We start from the raw sequence: 20536 nt of genomic DNA on the forward strand, positions 1-20536 counted from the left end.
AGATAGAAATTTAGGAGTAACATGGCCTTACAAACCCAACAGTGAGATCTTAAGAGATCCACAGCCTACAGCTCTTCAATGGGGTGTCACAGGGTCCCCAGGAAAAAAAATGTATATGTAAAATAATAAAATAAATATTCTCCTGTAGCAATAACAAAGTTTAACATAAATTATTCTGTAGCAGTTACACAAGAATATCCAGTAATGTCCCTGCCTACAATTAAACACATTCACTTACCAAAGTGAAATCGGGGGCATCTGCTGTGGCAAATGGGTGCAAACCTTTGACCACAAACTTAGTCACTGCTCGGTGACATTCGTCTATCCTGGCCTGAAAGGAGACGCTAACGGTAGACTGCAGTGAGAACTGCCAGAATCTGAGCCAGCCAGACTCTGTCTCTCTCATCATGGTTATCTAAATGCAACGCACAGTAATAGCAGGTTTTGTAATAAGGTAAATCGCGCTAACATAATATGCAATGCTAATTGATTAGTTACCTGCAGTATTAACGGGAGAGGACGTGGAAACGCTACCGCTGCTACTGGGTTGAGCTTCGCTAGTCCGGAGCGGATCAAAAACACGACATTCGTTGAAAGCAATCGCGTGTTTTTTGAGCAAATGCTTTTGCATATTCGTAGTGTTCCCTCCCTTTGATGAAATCGCTACTTTGCAAGTATTGCACGTTGCCCTGTTGTCATCCTTTTTCATAAAGTGTAACCAAACTTTTGAGCGTTTGTGCCGCTCAGGCGCCGTGTTTCCTACTGGGTAAAAGACGCTACTCAACGTGATGACGTCATTCGGGGCGTCTGGAATCGATAAGGGAATCGTTTTTAAAAGTGGCAAACGATTCCAAGGAATTGAAACAGTGGGAACCGGTTCTCAACAAGAACCGGTTTTCGATACCCATCCCTAGTCAAAGGAGCTTGCAGAGAAAAGCGTCTGGACTTCTTTAAGTTGCTTGAAGACGTTTCACCTCTCATCCGAGAAGCTTCTTCAGTTCTAAGGTCAAATGGTGGAGAGTCCCAGATATAAACCTAGTGGGAGTAACCCTTGGCTCAGGCGATTAGAGGATCATCAGGGGGTCCTTTTGTCCCTCTGTGGGGGGTCACTCCCACTAGGTTTATATCTGGGACTCTCCACCATTTGACCTTAGAACTGAAGAAGCTTCTCGGATGAGAGGTGAAACGTCTTCAAGCAACTTAAAGAAGTCCAGACGCTTTTCTCTGCAAGCTCCTTTGACTACGATGACCTGGATGACTGAGAACCTTCACAGACAACCTCAGTGAGGGTTTTACTTTAAGTTGGTCAAAGACTCACAATTAATGACGTGAGTCATCACATGAGCCAAGCTGTGAAAAAAGGTGTGGGTCATTATAGACCTATAAGTTTTTGGACTTAAAAAACACATTCATGAATCAAAGCTAATCAGTGCTCTGTGTTTGGCTTATTTAGTGATTCAAAAATACAAAAGAGTGGCAGCACAAATAAAAGTTTACAGTTTGACTGTCGTTTTAGGTTCAGTGCTGCCATCTTGGATTGTTAACTCACAGTATGTGTGTCTGCTCAGACTTTCCAAGCGGTAAATGTGAGTTTAGTTCCACTAAAAAAACAAAAAAACTTCTGGCTTATTCAGAAATTATCACCGGAGATTTTGGGTGAGAATGCTGTGAGAGGTTGCCTCACCCCATCATGTGATGTATTGAGGTCACTTGAAGAAAGATACTAGTGGGGGTTGATGTGCCTGGGAAGAGATCTCAAAACAGGATTGTAGTTGGCTGACAGCTGACGCCATAAGGCACCACCTCTGGTTAATGATGGTCATTCACAGTAGAGACGGCCTCTTTCACTCCTCTTTCAAACCATACTTGTCTGTTCAAAATGTGAACACTGGCACCTTCGTATGAGTGATATTTGATATGATATTGGAAGCAGATGAAACCAAATAAATATTTGGAGATCATTGTCTGTGCATAATCCTGGAGAGTGAGTGAGTGTGGTGGCCAGAAACTGAGAACAACACATTTTGGGAAGACAGCATTCATGTATGGCACAATAAAAGTCTGTGGATGTTCAGAAACATTTGCTGATAAGATGACTCGAGATAAAATATCGCAGCTTTATGATGTCCACACAGGACACTGCACAAATCACATAAAAGAATAAAAATAAATAATAATAAAACATGACTATGGCCTGGTAAATATGTCACCTGACCTGAAACAACAGAAGGTAAGAAGCAAACACAAGAAGCAAGCCTGCATGTTTGCAGTGGACAGGAAATGTGAACACGTCACACAACTGCTGTGGTCAAAGCTACAGGAGCTGTTTGAGGTTTGTATAAAAGGAAAGGAAGCACAGAGAGGCCACAGTCAGAAGAAACACTCTGGTCTTATCTGTATTAAATGCAGCTTCTCTTTTTATTATTGATGTAAAGTCAAAGTGTTTGAGATCAGCTGAGGATCAGAGTGCAGCAGGGCTGGATGTGAGGATGGGGCACTCTTTGCTCTGCATGACGGGGTTATTGTGTAAGTACATTTGTGACATTGTTTGAATGGCACTGATTAATGAAAGTGTTTCTCATGTGTGAGAATTAGAGTGTATCACTGGTTTGAAGTGTTTATGTGAGAGTTTGAACAAAGCACATTTGTGATGTTTATGAAAGTTACAGACAAATGTTGGCTGGTTCCTTGGTTCAGTTTAGTCTGGAGTATCGTGTTGGATACATCGCTGCTTGTTGCACTTGACTCATTCTTGTGTACAAGTTCATATATTAATAGTGTTTTATGCACAGAAATATTTTGATGAGCAGTAACTGTGTCATGTGAAAACTTATCTTTAAAAAACACTTTTGTTCATTTTGATTTTGATTTTCTGTCAGTTTGATCCTGATTGTGTTTAATCTTTACTTTAGTGCTCGGTTCTCTCTTCTACGTTAATGCTGAAGGTGAGAAATGGTTCATTTTCCTTTCTTCATATTTATCAAATATGAATAATTTTGCTCTGATATTTTCATGCACTGTTTTAAATCGCACCCTGTCTCTCTGTTTGTGCATCGTTTTATTTAAGATTTAAATCAGTTTATTAATGGTTAAATCCTGCAGTTTCAATTTGTCTGATTACAAATGTGAATTTCTATCAGATTTTTTCTTGTTTTAATGTTTTTTTTAAACACACAGGAAGTAACAAGGTCATACTGACAGTTCAGATCTGTGCAGTCACTCTGTGGTTTTACTCAGAATATTAATTAACTGCTTTAATTTGTTTCATAAAAACACATCTTATTATTTTCAAGTCCAAATGTCACCAGGATGCAGTAAATCTTTTGACTCTTAACAGCAGCAATAAAAATCAGTTCAGCTTCAAAATGACTTTATGCTTCCATCAATCTCTAACTTGATGTGTTTATGTGAACAGTTCCCAATAAGCCCACCGTGATCCTCGAACCATCCTGGCCTCAGATACACAGCAGTGAGACAGTCACTGTCAGATGTGAAGGAAGTCAGTCGCTGTTTGTATGGAGAGATGGCACAGTAATCAGACCTCGAACATCTGAATACAGAATCAGCAGAGCTACTGAGTCTGACAGTGGAGGATACAGCTGCTGCACCATGAGTCTTTCAGTCTGCAGTGACATCATCACACTGACTGTATCATGTAAGTTGGACACATTTCATTGAGTCATATTGTTCTTTGTTTTAGTTTAGTAACAAAATCAGAGAAAATCGTAACAAACATTAAACACAGATGTGATGATCTCAGTTTCTTCAGTACCTGCACATGTGTAGTTTCCACCACTGCAGCTCAGAATTATGACACAATTATTTTGTTTTTATAATTTATTTGAAGTTGTGGATCAAACATGATCAATAAATACAGAATGAGCAGAGCTGCTGTCTGACGATGGAAATACAGATGTTGAAAAAAGAAAAGGCTGATCATCAACAGAGAAGAGTTCTGTTATCACATCACAGCCCTGGTTGGGGTCGGGGATAGCATACAGTATGAAAAACATCTGTGTGAATTATGACTGATAAATGCTGCTGACTGTGCACTGGTTATGCATCTTTATGCATATATATTTATGTGATCATGATCCTTAAAACAAACATTTAAATAAAAAACAGATTAACAAAAAATCTGATAATAAGAGTGACCACAATCAACTGGCCTCAGATCAGCTAACAGTGTATAGTTCACCTGTCTCTGCATTTAGGAGTACAGTTTGGTGACAGAGCATAAAAACAGTCTCACCTGATTCTTGATTCACTCTGATAAAGTTTTCATCATGTTATATACATCCAGTGTTAGCTCCTGGCTCTCTAGCTGGCTAACAGTTAGCTGAGATACCTGTGCTGTCCTCATGTGTGCTGCTGCCAGTTGTTGATTCTCATCAAATTTGTTTTGAAGAAACTTGTTGTTCTTGTGCTGTTGGTGCCTGTTTGTAACAAGTGTGATGATCACACTGAGATCAGGGACCGACCTACCTGAGAAACCTGAGATCTATTATTGAACTTCATCCATCTTCTTAACCCATCATCCAGGGTCGTGACCTATTAAGCACTTACTGAATTAAAAAAATACATAAATTGTAAATTAATTAAAAAAAAATTGGATTTTTTTAAAATTACTATTGAGTTTTTATGTTGAAATCTTTATTTGTTATATAACAAAGTTTTTCCTGAAGCAACTGACAGTCTGATGTTTGTCTTTCCTGTAACATCAACAGCAAGTAAACCCAGAGCCACACTGACAGCACAAAGTTCAGTCATACCAGCAGGGGGCAGTGTGACACTGAGCTGCTCTGTGGAGGGCTCTGCTGGCTGGAAGTTTGACTGGTTCAGACGTGATTCAGAGTTTTCTGGAGCTCAGAAAATAGGAGCTGGAACATCAGAGCACACGATCAGTATTTCAGAAGGAGGCATCTATTACTGCAGAGGAGGGAGAGGAGATCCAGTTTTCTCCACAGAGGACAGTGCTGCAGTTACAATTCAGAAACAAGGTGAGGGCTAAGTTTTGTGGTGAGATAACACAAATTAATGATTAAATGAAAGTAACACATTATAAATATGATTTTTTTCTTATTCCTTGTTGATTTTTTTTTTCAGTTTAATATTTGTGTTTATTTGTTTGTTAGGGAAAGTTTGGGCTGCTGTGAATCTGCAGCACAGCTGGTCTCAGATATTCACTGGTGACACAATCACTCTCAGATGTGAGATTCAGGGAGGTGAAGGAAAGGTGTGGAAATATGAATGGACAGCACCCAACACAAACAGCCCTCCAACATCCAGTGAATACAGGATCAGCACAGTTTCAGTGTCCCACAGTGGAGACTACAGATGTCGGGGTAGCAGTGACTATCTCTTAACAGGATGGAGTGATGCCTTCAGACTGACAGTTTCATGTGAGTTGGACCATGATTCATGCTGACATTTAATGTTTTCATGTTTACATCTGTCTTAACAGGAAAACTCCAACAATGATCCAGCTGTCTGCAGGCAGCTCAGGACAACAGTTTTTCTCACTGTGCAAACAGAAAGGAGAGACACCATGGAGGCTCTTAAAATATCAGCAATGTAAAGAGGAATGTACAGAGATGACAGTTTGATAAGAGAATGATAAATCAGTGAAATCTTTAGTTTGTTAAACAGTCTAATGTGTCACATGCAGGGAAACTAATTAATTTTTGTGTTTGTAGATAAATTACTCTGTGAATGTTTAAAGTGTGATTAGTGCTGTAAGAAATGTATTCTTTATGATGATTTAATTTTTTCAATGGTTTTGTTTCTTCAACAGCAAGTAAACCCAGAGCCACACTGACAGCACAAAGTTCAGTCATACCAGCAGGGGGCAGTGTGACACTGAGCTGCTCTGTGGAGGGCTCTGCTGGCTGGAAGTTTGACTGGTTCAGACGTGATTCAGTCTCTTCTAAAGCTCAGCTCATGAGAGGAAATGAAGCAAACAGAGTTATTAGTGTCTCACAAGGAGGTCTGTACCACTGCAGAGGAGGGAGAGGAGATCCAGTTTACTACACAGAGGACAGCAGTGACGTCACAGTTGTGGAGACTTGTGAGTTTTAAACTTTCTGTTATTTAAGTTTCCCATGTGTTTCATAATAATAATAATAATAGATTGCATTTATATAGCGCTTTTCAAGGAACCCAAAGCGCTTTAAAATTCCAATATTCATTCACTCTCACACACTGATGGAGGAAAGCTACAGTCGTAGCCACAGCTGCCCTGGGGCAGACTGACAGAAGTGAGGCTGTCATATCTTGCCATCGGCCCCTATGCGGTAGGGTAAAGTGTCTTGCCCAGGGACACAACAACCAGGACAGAGAGCCCAGGGATCGAACCGGCAACCTTCCAGTTAGAGATGCGCCGCCCAACTCCCTGAGCCACGTTCATAGAAATGTAGAAATAAAATTTGTGGCATCAACTCCAGAAAAGACTAGAAAAACTGCATATTTATTGCTCATTAGCTGCTGTTAGTCTTTAAATTGTGTTTAATATTTGTGTTAAATATTTTTGGCCTCTCTTTCTAAATGCTTCCTCACATTAAACTGACTTTAAGTGGACATGAAAGACTGTGTATTAAGCCACAGAGCCATAAAAACAAGCTTTGGGTGAAAAAATGAAAAATAAAAATAAAAGTCCAACCTTGCTTTAAGAAAGTGGCCTGATGGGTCATGTATTCCGTGTATTCCGTGCCACAGGTTGAATGTAGGGGTGCAACGATACACAAAATTCACGGTTCGGTTCGATACTTTGGTTTCACGGTTTGATATTTTTTCGATACAAAAAATGTTCATGCCTTTTTAATTTGTCATTTATTAAAATTATAAATATATATTTTAACTCAGAAGTACAGATTTAAAATTTAATGTTGCTGAAACAACAAAGTAATCAAAAAAAAAATATATATATATATCTGATTGAGGAATCACTCATCTTTGGAAAAGAGAGTTTATTACAGAGAAATGGCTCTTTCCAAAATAAAAGCTATACTATACGCTTCTTCTGGGCTATATTCTCAGCAGCATATTAAACATATCAGGTCCCCATAAGGAGAATCATGTGCTAACGGCTGTCTAAATGACTCGGGTAAAGTTTGTAGCATGCTTGCTTGTTGTTTTTGTCTGCTTCCACTTGTCTTTGCACTAGGATGATGTCGGAGTAAATGTGCAGTCATATTCGTTGTGTTCCCACTAGTGCTGTCAGCGTTAATCTCGTTGAAATGACGTTAACGCCACAACACGGCAAATCTCCGTTAACGAGCCACTGCGGATCGCCCCGTGCGTGGGGCTGGATGGCCAACATGTTAACAAGCAAACTGCGCTAACGCAGTAGTTCCCACCCATGTAATTGAGCATTGCGTGGCATATCCAACATACTGTTTTACTTTAGTCCATGACGCGCTTACCTTCAGGGTCATACGTCACATGAAAACCAAAATAGTTCCAAACGCCACATCTGAATGAGGGTGGGGGAGGTTCAATTTGCCATGTTGCAACGAGCGCTTAACTTCTGTCTCACTAGCTTGCCCTGCGCTCAGTGAATCTGCGTTCGACTGCTCCGCCTAGGCTGCACTGTCGAGCGCAGATCCACTGAGCGCAGCGCAAGCTAGCAAGACAGAAGCTAAGCTCAACACAGACAGCATCGTCAGAAGGAAAGTTGATAAAATAAATTAAAAATTTTGTATTGTTCGATACATATGCGTACCGAACCGAAAGCACTGTATCGAACGGTTCAATATCGATACGAGTATCGTTGCACCCCTAGTTGAATGTTGTGGTGAAGACAGGGACCGCCTCTCTCTGCGTATGTGCGAAGCAGCGAGTGAGAGTAACATCTGCAGGAGGAAGTTTACAGAGTGAGAAAAAGAAAAGTGTGTTTATAGCAGCAGCTACTGCAGCCAGAGAGAGTCTGACAGGCCCAGCTGTGAGCCACATGTTAGTATCCAGCTGTTCACTGTGTTCACCGCCTCCAGAGGAAGAAAGTGTGCTGCTGTAACCTTCCCACGCCTCTCTCCATCTCTGCACTTTGCCATAAGTTGACCCAGAGCAGAAAGCTAGTTAGCAGCTACGAGCCAAACTCAGAACACTGAGCATCAGCCAGAGGTCTCCGTGGGTCAGAGCCGTGGATCTGGAGATAAACCTGCCGTTCTGACACTCACGTCAACACGACAAAGTCTGCTTTCCACAAGGAAACAAATATCTCTTGAAAGTGTTACAAATGTGCACGACATGATCAACAAGCAATGATTTGTACACATTTGTTTCACACCGGGACTTGAAAGCAGCTCACATTTGTGGATCTGTGTGAAGCTGGCAGTTAAATTAGACTCAAAACCCCACGTGGGCACGAGACGTGATCTGTGCGTGTCAGGTGATTCGTCCACATGTATTTAACGTGTTGTGAGCTGTGTATTATCACTAGATATGCTGTTATTGTGAAATAAATGTCTTTATGTTTTCGACCCTGAGCTGATGTATTTTATACTCAGGGCTGCCTGTGGCTGCATGAAAACAACAGAAGATGATCGCTCATTGAAACGGACTGAAGACATAATTATATACAAATAGTTTTCATGATTATTCTTCTTATTTTACAATTATTGGACCACAGCTACATTTTATTTACTTATTCTGAACTCAAACAGACCTGCAGAATGATGCTTTATTTAAAGTAGGCCTGCACAGGCCTGTGCTGTTTTTCTCCTCTTTAAAAAGTTCTTAAAAGGTAAAAAAGCTCTTCTTCTTATTAAGACATCTTGTATTGTATTAAGTATATTTATTATCATCCTGAATTATGGACGATGAATTTTAAAGAAAGAAATCTGAAAAACAATCTGGACGTTAAAATTTGTGCCTCAATGATCAGCAGTTACTCAGGTTTGTGTCGACACATTTGTACAATAGTTTGTGTGAACTGGAGACCTGAAAAGTTGCACACAAATCACTGCACACATCTGTAAATCTTACTTTCTGCTTGTGAATCATATTATACACAGTTGTACCACTTTCAAGGTAAATTTGTTGCCATAAAAACAAGGATATACTGTCCACCTTCACTCCCTGTCTCTGTAGCAGTAAGTGGTTCTTCAAAGGGAAAATGCAGCTGTTAGCTGTAATGTTAGGATTTGTAGATCACTTTATAAATGTGGAGTGTGTGGAAAACAGGCTGTGTGAGTCAGATACACCGGTGGGCCACCACACACGTGTACCACACGGTAAATAAATGTAAACACTGACTTTTAAATCCAGCTTCATTTACAGTCAAAGTGTCACCAGGATGCAGTAAATCTTTCTCCTCTGAACAACAGCAAAAAGAAAATCAGGCTTCAAAATGACTTCATGTTTCTATTTGTGTCTAACTGGATATTTTCCTGTGAACAGTTCCCAGTAAGCCCACTGTGACCCTGCAGCCATCCTGGACTCAGATATACAGCGGTGAGACAGTCACTGTCAGATGTGAGATTCAGGGAGGTGAAGGAGCTCAGTGGACGTATGAATGGAGAGCAGCCAAGTTAAACACACCTCCAACATCCAATGAATACAGAATCATCAGAGCTACTGAGTCTGACAGTGGAGGATACAGCTGCCGGGGCAGGAGGGACTATTTCTTCTCAGAGTGGAGTGATATCATCACACTGACTGTATCATGTAAGATCTTTCATCCAGATTATTTCAAATTACTTATTGTGTTAATCTAACCTTTAATTGGGACAATCAGTCGTCTGCTTATTAAATAAAATCACAAATCAGATGTTAATTATTTTTTATTCTAGTAGACTTTCAAACATGATAACAGACAGTTTTTGTTTATATTTCAAAACTGATCATTTAACCATTTGTGGACAGGCTGCAGTCTTCAGTGTCCACGAACAGCATGTTTAACTGTCTGACTGGATACTTTGTAGCATCGTGAGCTCAGAACATTCCTTCCGCTAACAATTAGCAAAGCTAGCTGGCCAGCAACAGCAAGCAAAGCATCAACACTGATCATTTTATTAAGGATGAAAGAATTTAGACCATTTTTAACTCTCAGTGATGCCACATGTGTTCTTTTGACTTTGGGACCTGAAGCTGAGTTTTAATCCAGATTACTGAGGATTCTGACTGTGGTAGCCGTGATGCTCCGACAATCCTTCAAGCGGTGTAGCTTTTACCAAAGTTGTACTAAAACATTTTTTGACTGATGAGCACCACGTACCACATAAAACCGGTTCGAGGTCAGTAAGCACAACTACAATTCATAAATAAAGCGCACCGGATTATAAAGTGCACTGTCGATTTTTGAGAAAATTAAAGGATTTTAAGTGTGCCTTACAGTCCAAAAAATTCCATACTTGGAGACAGAAAAACAAGGTATTTTAAAACTTTACTTACAGTGTAGAGCACTAACATTGCTGCTTGTGAGTTGAAATTCATGCTGGGATACCTGGCTGCCCCACGTCCACAGTACCATCAGTTCATAGCAGCGATTTTCTAATATCGATCTGTCCTGACTTACTGTGCATGGTAACCAATCAGATGTTAGACAAGAGGCAGCGCTAAACGAGATCCTCCAAAACTGACATTTGGACTCCATCTTTTTTTTTAGTTGAATAAAACTCAACAGACTCCCATGTGGTCTCATTTTATTGGAGGCTTTATTGGAGTCTGTCAGCCTCTCTGATTTTTTAGTTTTTCTATGTCGATCAGTTGTTTACATCATTGGAAATTAAATTATAGGATTATAGAAAACTACCTAAACTTGAACCATGTCAGTGATGACTGATGGTCACGGTGCTCTCACAATAACAGACACCATTCAGTTTAGTGTCACTTTTGACTGTTATTAAAGGAAAATGCAGAGAGCACAAAAAACATCTAAAAGTAATTTGTTTGTGCAGCATTCGTCTTTGAATAGTGAAGCTGTAGTGCAGTTTTGTATGAAGACACTCAGTCTAATGCAGGGGTCAGCAACCTTTTACACCCAAAGAGCCATTTGGACGCAATTTCCACGCAAAAGAAAACACTGGGAGCCGCAAATACTTTTTGACATCTAAAATGAAGATAACACTGTATATATTGTTTTTTTTTTACCTTTATGCTTTGTGTGAACAACTAAGGTGTGTTGCTTATGAAATCCATGCTACAGAGAAACTTACATTTTATTTATGTAATGAACACATTTTGAACTCTTAAAGAAATATAACAAAAGGAAAGACACCCAGCTGAACTAAAATGATCCATGTAGCAAACAAAAACTGTTGTGAGCCGCCAGCCTTATATCACCTTTGGGCTTTTGGAGCCTTGACCTGACTTTAAAAAAATAATTGGAAAAAAAGCACTTTGCTGCTAAAAGATGAAAAATAGATATTTGCAAAATTCTGCCTAAATATGTATTTTACCTGGTTAATGTGTGTGGCGGGGCGTGGTCTGAAGCGCTGCTGCAGGGGAGGCGGACGCACCTGAGCGGCACCCGCAATCACGCCTCGCAGTCTTAACGTCTGTGCTCTCTATGCTGTTGTTGTGTCGGGCTGTGAGCTGAAAAGCTACAGCCGGCTGTATGCGTACAGCAACCGTGTGTGAAAAGTGGTCAATAAAGAGAAGCTGTAAAGCGTGTTCATGGAAACATCGTCGGGTCTGCCGTGGTATGTTTACAATGGGACTTCTGCTCCTGAACCTCTGCGCACAGCGTCTGCAGATCGGGGCTGTACGAAGTCACTTTCATCTTTACGCAGGACTGTAAGCTGTCATCTGTGAGGCGTGAGCGGTGTTTGTTTTTAACATAGTTCACGGAGGAGAACAGCTGCTGACATAATGTGGATCCGAAGATCCATAATTGGCCTACCTGGGGTTGAAAGTCTCGATAAATGCATGTCGTTTCAGCGGGTATGACGCTTATTTTGAGCGATGAAAAAATAATAGAATAGAATTGTATTTTTATATTTTAAGATCACAATAATCTTCCAATTTAGAACTACAAGTTAAAAAAGAACTAAATAAATAAATTACACTTCAGCTAAATACTTCTAATTTATTTTCCCAAACCACGCGGAGCCGCACTAAGACTAAAGAGGCGCATGTTGCCGACCCCTGGTCTAATGTGTCACATGCAGGCAAATACTTTTTGTTTGGTGCTAGAAGCTAAATGACTGAGTGAATGTGTAAAGTGTGATCATTTCTATAACAAAGTTCTTCCTGAAGCAAGTGACAATCTGATAAACTTTTCCCTGTAAACACAACAGCAAGTAAACCCAGAGCCACACTGACAGCACAGAGTTCAGTCATACCAGCAGGGGGCAGTGTGACACTGAGCTGCTCTGTGGAGGGCTCTGCTGGCTGGAAGTTTGACTGGTTCAGACGTGATTCAGAGTTTTCTGGAGCTCAGAAAATAGGAGCTGGAACATCAGAGCACACGATCAGTATTTCAGAAGGAGGCATCTATTACTGCAGAGGAGGGAGAGGAGATCCAGTTTTCTCCACAGAGGACAGTGCTGCAGTTACAATTCAGAAACAAGGTGAGGGTGAAATCTTGTTGTGAAATAAAACGAAACATCATGATTAACCTGAAGTAACAATTAATTTATGATTTTTTCAGTTTAATATTTGTGTTTATTTGTTTGTTAGGGAAAGTTTGGGCTGCTGTGAAACTGCAGCACAGCTGGTCTCAGATATTCACTGGTGACACAATCACTCTCAGATGTGAGATTCAGGGAGGTGAAGGAAAGGTGTGGAAATATGAATGGACAGCACCCAACACAAACAGCCCTCCAACATCCAGTGAATACAGGATCAGCAGAGTTTCAGTGTCCCACAGTGGAGACTACAGATGTCGGGGTAGCAGTGACTATCTCTTAACAGGATGGAGTGATGCCTTCACACTGACAGTTTCATGTGAGTTGGACCATGATTCATGCTGACATTTAATGTTTTCATGTTTACATCTGTCTTAACAGGAAAACTCCAACAATGATCCAGCTGTCTGCAGGCAGCTCAGGACAACAGTTTTTCTCACTGTGCAAACAGAAAGGAGAGACACCATGGAGGCTCTTAAAATATCAGCAATGTAAAGAGGAATGTACAGAGATGACAGTTTGATAAGAGGATGATAAATCAGTGAAATCTTTAGTTTGTTAAAGAGTCTAATGTGTCACATGCAGGTAGGGATGGTAATTGATAAGAATTTATTGATTCTCATTGGCTCCACTTTGAGAGTCGCCACCATCTCTAAGCAGAATATCAAAGACATTCATGCAGATTAATTAGAGGCTGTGAGGTCAAATGTTTGTGCATGTTGGAGGTATTTCCCCTCTTTGTTGGGATCATTACTAGAAAAAAGTAAAGCAAAAAAGTTCTTGCACAAAATCAGCACAAAGAGACCTTAAATCAGTTGTCATGGTGATTCTACAGTAGAAACATGAACAGGTAGAAATGGAGCTGCAGCCTGACTGCTCATCAGTTTGTTACGATGAAGTTCATCACTCTTGGTTATTGGCTAGCTTAGCATTAGCATGCTATCCTTGCAGGTGCTTTAAAGAGCTCCAACAAAAACTACTTTGTTTCTGTTTGTAGATAAATTAATCAGTGAATGTTTAAAGTTTGATCAGTGCTGTAACAAGTTTATTCTTGAGGATGATTTAATGTTTTACTTATTTTGTTTCTTCAACAGCAAGTAAACCCAGAGCCACACTGGCAGCACAAAGTTCAGTCATACCAGCAGGGGGCAGTGTGACACTGAGCTGCTCTGTGGAGGGCTCTGCTGGCTGGAAGTTTGACTGGTTCAGACGTGATTCAGTCTCTTCTAAAGCTCAGCTCATGAGAGGAAATGAAGCAAACAGAGTTATTAGTGTCTCACAAGGAGGTCTGTACCACTGCAGAGGAGGGAGAGGAGATCCAGTTTACTACACAGAGGACAGCAGTGACGTCACAGTTACAGAAACTCGTGAGTTTAATTATTTTATTTCTACCAGACTAAGAGGTCATATAGCTGTGAGTTTATTAACCCTTAGATGAGTTTTCTGTTCATTAAGATTACTTGGAGAGGTGGGAAAATAGAAACATTTATTTAACTTTGTTTTTGATTTAAGTCCAAAATTGTGAGATTAAGGACTCACCCTCACAGAGAATGTGCTCTCCAAAAAACATCAACAAAACGATTCAGACCTTTAAAAAATGTGTTTTAGCTACACAAGTTCAAATTCCAAAGAAAAATGAGACCTTGCAGTGAAAAGTTTCAGATTTTGTTTTAATAACAAACAACAAAACAAATGTTTCTGTGTTACAGTGTTGATGTAAACACCAGCCGTACCTGCAGGTGTAAACATGAGACTGTTCTGTAACAATGTAAACACTGTATATGAGAGTTGTGTTGGATCTGATTGTTCAGTGTTCAGCATGGTGATGGCTGAGGGATCAAAGCTGTTCCTTAGTTTGTTAGTTCTTGTCTTTATGGCTCTGAAATGTCTGCCTGAAGGTAGACGTTCAAACAGTGCATGACCTGGGTGAGATGGATCCTGAAGGATTTTCTTCGTGTTCCTGAGACTGCGGGAGCTGTGCAGTTCTTCAAGTGAGGGCAAAGGATGGCCGACTATCCTCTGGGTGACCTGTATAACCCTGTGGAGCTATTTCCTCTGTGCTACTGTGCAGCTGTGCTATACAGTTCTTCATGTAGCACAGTATGCTATCAAAAACCAGCTACAGGTCAGGGTGTTTGAAAATATCTCAGTGCATCCTGATGAAGCCGTCCTGCCTGTGGCCTGGTTTTGACTGTCTTTGTGCTGATTGTAGCAATTTTACAAAGTGGGATTTGTGCCAGAATCAAAACAGTTATCAGTGGTCAGACTGGCCCGAGGTGTGGTTTAAACCTGTAGCCTGTTTGAGGTTGATTTTTTTTCACTCACGTTACTCTCATGTTTTAAACATCAGAATTTTTATGTTTCTATTTGTCTCTAACTGGATATTTGTCTGTGAACAGTTCCCAGTAAGCCCACTGTGACCCTGCAGCCATCCTGGACTCAGATATACAGCAGTGAGACAGTCACTGTCAGATGTGAGATTCAGGGAGGTGAAGGAGCTCAGTGGACGTATGAATGGAGAGCAGCCAAGTTAAACACACCTCCAACATCCAATGAATACAGAATCATCAGAGCTACTGAGTCTGACAGTGGAGGATACAGCTGCCGGGGCAGGAGGGACTATTTCTTCTCAGAGTGGAGTGATATCATCACACTGACTGTATCATGTAAGATCTTTCATCCAGAGTATCTAAATAAGGAAAAAGCACTTCTTCTTTCTTACAGCTTTATAACTGTCTTTCATGTTGGTCAGTAAAATGTTTAGTTTTTATTCCAACAACAAAAACCTGAACAGCAGCTTTTTATTCACAGTGAAGAGAACAAAACATATGAGAGTAACTTCTCTGCTGTGCAGCTCTAATACATGAAAGATGAAATGCAGAACAAATGCTGAATCTGTCTCAGCTGCTCCACCACATCCACTAAGAAACATTAAATCCACTGATTGTTCCTCATGTGTGTTTTTAACTTAGAAATGCAGCAAATTAAATATGAAAGATTAGTGTTGTGTTTGTGTGATAGTTGTACAGTTTGTTGCAGCTTCACCATTAAAGTTATGTGATATTTATTATTTCCATATTTCCACCAAGTTATTTCAACTGGTTTGATTCAGTCATTGACTTTTGTTCTTTGTCTAAACTGAACTGCAGATAAACCAAAGGCCAAACTGAGAGCTGATAACACAGCTGTTCCAGTAGGGGGCAGTGTGACCCTGACCTGCTCTGTGAACCCATCATCATCATCTGGATGGAAATACTACTGGTACAGAGATGAGAAATCCTCTGAAGCCCTGACCACACAAGATGCAGTTTTCCACTCAAATGGACAAATCAGTGTCTCACAGGAAGGACTCTACAGGTGCAGAGGAGGAAGAGGAAACCCAGTTTACTACACAGAGGACAGCCAGTCAGTCAGGATTGGGAACACTGGTGAGTTTAACATGAAGTCAGATAAATTCCTGATTAAGGAGGAAGATGAAGAACAAAAGGCATTAACATTTTTGACAGTCATGTGTTTTTATTGTACTTTCTTGAACAGTAACAGCCTCAAACAGGCCTGTTGTGACTCTGTATCCAAACTGGTCTGAGATATACAGAGGAGAGACGATCACTGTCAGATGTGAGATCCATGGAGGAGACACTGAGTGGGATTATGAGTGGGAAACAAACAGCATGATAAAAGCTCCAAATCAAAATGAATACAGGATTAGATCTGCTTCATCATCCAACAGTGGAAACTATCGCTGTAAGGGCAGAATGAAAAGTTCACAGCATGAAACAACAGAGTGGAGTGATTCAGTCACACTGACAGTTTCTGACAGTAAGTAGAGTCATAGTTCATTTAACCTGGAAATAGAAACAGTTTGTAAAAATGTGTTTTTATTAGTACATGTTGAGATATTTGACATGTTTAGATAGTCTCACTCTTAAAGTTCATCATAAATATTTGTGAGTCAACATTTTAGTGACATTGAATTCAGAGTTAAGAGACGAAACATTGAGAGAAAATCTTTGTTGAACAGATGAACCCCGTCCTGTCCTCACTGTGTCTCCATCATGGCTGAGTCCTGGAGCCTCAGTAACTCTGAACTGTGAGGTTGAACATCCGTCTGCAGGATGGAGCTTCTACTGGTATAAAGCTGTTCCTGATCTATCAGAGAAATCCTCCAGTTATGAGCTGCTACCTGATGGCAGTGGGACTGCACAGGACTCCTACATCATTCATGGACAGACACACACAGCAGGATATGTGTGCAGAGCTGGAAGAGGAGACCCAGAGTATCACACTGATCACAGTCAACCAAAGTTTGTCTGGTCTGCAGGTCAGTTTGATTCTGTCTAATAAGTTGTGTCATCACTGTAATCCACCAAGATTCAGCTCATTATTTTTTTTCAAATACTAATTTGACATTTTTTGTTCCTAACATCTGTGAGCTTTGTCTCTTCACTGCATGTTGTTTCCAGATGTTCATTCAGCAGCGTCTCTCACAGTGAGTCCTGACAGAGTGCAACACTTCACCTCTGACTCTGTCTCACTGACCTGTGAGGGAAACTTCACTGAGTGGAGAGTGAGGAAGTTCTCTGAGGACGGCCGACTGTACTCTGACTGTAGGAGAATGACTGGATCCACATGTGACATCAACACATCAAAGTCAGATACTGCAGTGTACTGGTGTGAGTCTGGATCAGGAGAGTTCAGCAGTGCAGTCAACATCACTGTACAGAGTATGTTATTATACATTTACTACTTGGATCTGAATGATTCAGACATCAAATGAACATTTGTCCCAGCTTTGCTGTATGTGAAGTCATTTCATGTGGGGAAAAATAAAACACATACAGCAGTTTTTAAACACACAAGATCAGATCTTCATGATGAACATTTGTACAATCTGTTCTTGTTATTGTTTGTCAGCTTTTTCTCAAAGTGTGCACCAGCTGATGTGACTGAAACAATTGTGTGTGATTGTGTCACAGATGATGGTAATGGTCCTATCCTGGTGAGTCCTGTTCATCCTGTGACTGAGGGAGCTTCTGTTAGTCTGAGCTGCAGTTTGAGAACACAAAAAATACTTTCCAATGTGTTTTTCTATCACAATGACAAACTTATTCAAAATGATCCCCGAGGGGAGCTGAAGATCTCTGCAGTGTCAAAGTCTGATGAAGGTTTCTACAAGTGTCAGTACTCAGGAAGAGAGTCAGCACAGAGCTGGATGTCAGTTAAAGGTGAGCAGGTGCAAAACATGCGATGGAGTTTTATAAATGAGTTTTGTTTTAAGGCTTGAAGTCACCTCAATTTATTTTCTGAGAACTTTCCTAAAATTATTTTATGAATTATAAAGTATAATTAAACTTTATTGTTTGTTGTCACAGTAACTGTGTCAGGAGCTGACAGCTCTTCATCTCCTGTGTGGTTGATTGTTCGACTGGTTTGTGGAGTCTCTCTCATTATTATTCTCCTGCTCTTGTTGTATCGCTGCACAACAACCAACAGTGAGACCTTTTCCTTTACTTAACACAAACTCTTTATCCTTCAAAGACACAAATGCATCATGAGGTTCATTTAAAAGCAAAAGTCTTATTTTACATTTTTAATAAAGGTGCTGTTAATGAGCAGACCTTCAATCAACACCATCAGCAGCAAGTGTACTCCTCTCTTCTTGCTGGTTAGTTTTTCATCTAGTTATAATATTATGCTGCTGTTTGCAACAAGACTGTACTTATTAAATCTGCTGCAGCTTTTAATATAAATGTTATTTTCAATAATATTTGTTTTTTAAAATAACATCACAGACATGAGGTGACTGATTTTCTCTGACCTGCAGGTGATCGTTGTGGCTATGAGATAATCAGAAGGTCTGAAAACTCTGAAAATGGTAAAATATCAACTTTCATTAATATTGAGCTTGTGGAAGCTGGATGATTATATAATAACTGTGTTTAACATTGAAGTCCATGCGTCCAACTATTTTCTTACACTTGGGACCAGGTCGTGGGGGCAGCATCCTAAACAGAGAGGCCACATCCTCCAGCTTGTCTGGGGGAACACCAAGGCTTCCCACACCAGCCGAGAGATATAATCTCTTCAGCATTTCCTTGTTTTGCCCCAGGGTCTCCTCACAGTGGGACATGCCTGAAAAACATCACACATGAGGCATCCTTGTCAGATGCCTGAACCACCTCAAATGTGGTTCTACTCTGAGCCCCTCCCACATTGCCAAACACCTAACGCTATCTCTAAAGGAGAAGCAAGCCAAACTTCGAAGTAAGCTTATTTCCACTGCTTATATCCACGATCTCGTTCTTTGGGGTCACTAACCCAGAGCTTGTGACCATAAGTGAGGGTAGAGATGTAAACTGAGAGCTTCACTTTTACGGTCAGTTCTCTCTTCATCTTGACGTACCGGTACAGTGGACGTAGCACCAATCTACTCCCCTCTCCTCCTGCGAGTGGTGGGCCTATAGGAGGGTGGACCCATGTCCTTTTTTTTGGGCTATGCCCAGCCGGGCCCCATGGACCAATGTCTGGCCACCAGGTGCTTGCTCTTAGGCACCCTCCCCAGGCCTTGCTTCATGGTGGGACCCCATTAACCCTTTCAAGGGCAGAGTGAACTGTTCCTTTCATTCAGGTTTTTTTTTATTATTCTTTGTCTGGTCCTGGGTGAGGGACCGGATAAAATTTGCCATGGGAGACCCTACCAGGAGCCCCCCCCCCCCCCCCCCCCCTCCTCCTCCAAGAACAACACAGCCCCTGGGATCCATGGGACACACAAACCCCTCCAACATAATAATTTAGAGATTCACGGAAGGGAACATTAACATCAGTAAGATTATTATTTCATTGCTGCCAATGTCGCATCTGTGATTCAGCTCAAAGTCATTAACAAGACAAGTGAGTGCACAAAATGTGAGATTTTAAATGCAAAATATACATTGGTAATTATTCTCACTGATAATAAATGTATTTAAGCAGAGAACAGAAGGTGTTTGTTTTGAAATGCTTTCATTTGATCACCTCAACAGGGCAACGTGGTGACGCAGAGGAGAGCTCTGACTACAATAATGTCAATCTGTCAGGGTGCTGGGTCGTTGACCAAAGATTCTGAGGTTATTTTGCTTTTGTGAGTCTCTCTGTGAAAGTGTGAAGATGGTCTAAGTTTAAGTTTATACAGTTTAAGCAGGAGTTTAGTTCTTTCTATGTTTCTGAGTTTTCTTGTATTTCCAGTTTATGGTTTGTTGTCTGTGAGGTTCCACTTGTGTGTTTGTCTCATCCCTGTGTCGCTTGTGAGAGTCTGTTGTGTCATCCATGTCTCTGCTCACTCACCCTCCGTGTGTCTTAGTAGTGTCAATGTGTTTTGTCATTTCCTTGTGTTTCGTCTTTTGTCTCTCTGTTTGTTTATCCCCATTTCTGCTTCAAGCTCGTGCGTTCGTGTACTTCCTGTTTTAGTTTGACAGTATTTCATCCTGTGTTCAGTGTGTTTGGTTTGGCTTCCCTGTCTCGTTATATTTAATTCATCAGAGCTGTTTTCCAATGTGTTTCCACCTCACTGATCATCTCTCAATCCTTCCAAGGTGTTTCAAGGTATTCCCAGTGTTCCACATTTTCTGTTAGTTAGCTTTCCCAGCTTAGTTCTTTTTTTCTTTATTTATTTTTGGTTAACCTGATTTGGTTCATGTTTGTTTCCAGCCATGAAAAACGTTTTTTTGTTAAAATTTTGATTTTGTCTCTCGTTGTCTGCATTTGGATCCTTACAAAGAGCCACAGAGTCTGCAGCCACAGATTGTGACAAAATCCAAATTCAGCCACAGCTCTAAAGTCTTCACAGCAGCTCTTTAGCTGTTTTTTCTCTTTAAAGTCTCTTAAATACTTGAAGTCACTTTGAGTGACAAGGAGAAGGTTTTGAATTCAAAGCAATGATCCTGATGCCTGAGTTTATATTTCCTTCAGAAAGAATCGTTTAGTGTGTTTCA

The 20536-nt window shown here is 40.6% G+C and overlaps 2 protein-coding genes across 2 annotated transcripts in view; both read left to right on the forward strand.

Moving 5' to 3' along the window:
• LOC308408021 (Fc receptor-like protein 5) overlaps window positions 1-20536 on the forward strand; it is a gene marked incomplete at its 3' end in the record, with an annotated part of 174560 nt that overhangs the window by 16206 nt on the left and 137818 nt on the right. The gene's annotated exons all lie outside the window — the stretch shown is intronic.
• Window positions 11862-19285, forward strand: LOC308400128 (Fc receptor-like protein 5; the record flags this gene model as incomplete). Its single annotated transcript, XM_080887628.1, has 8 exons — window positions 11862-11880; window positions 12237-12509; window positions 12619-12885; window positions 14966-15232; window positions 15716-15994; window positions 17939-18058; window positions 18391-18441; window positions 18555-19285. The coding sequence occupies 8 exons, from the start codon at window positions 11862-11864 to the stop codon at window positions 18716-18718; spliced, it is 1440 nt and encodes a 479-aa protein (XP_080743754.1). The 3' UTR covers window positions 18719-19285.

This window comes from Rhamphochromis sp. 'chilingali', assembly GCF_963969265.1.
Source record: "Rhamphochromis sp. 'chilingali' genome assembly, chromosome: 1".
NCBI lineage: Eukaryota > Metazoa > Chordata > Actinopteri > Cichliformes > Cichlidae > Rhamphochromis > Rhamphochromis sp. 'chilingali'.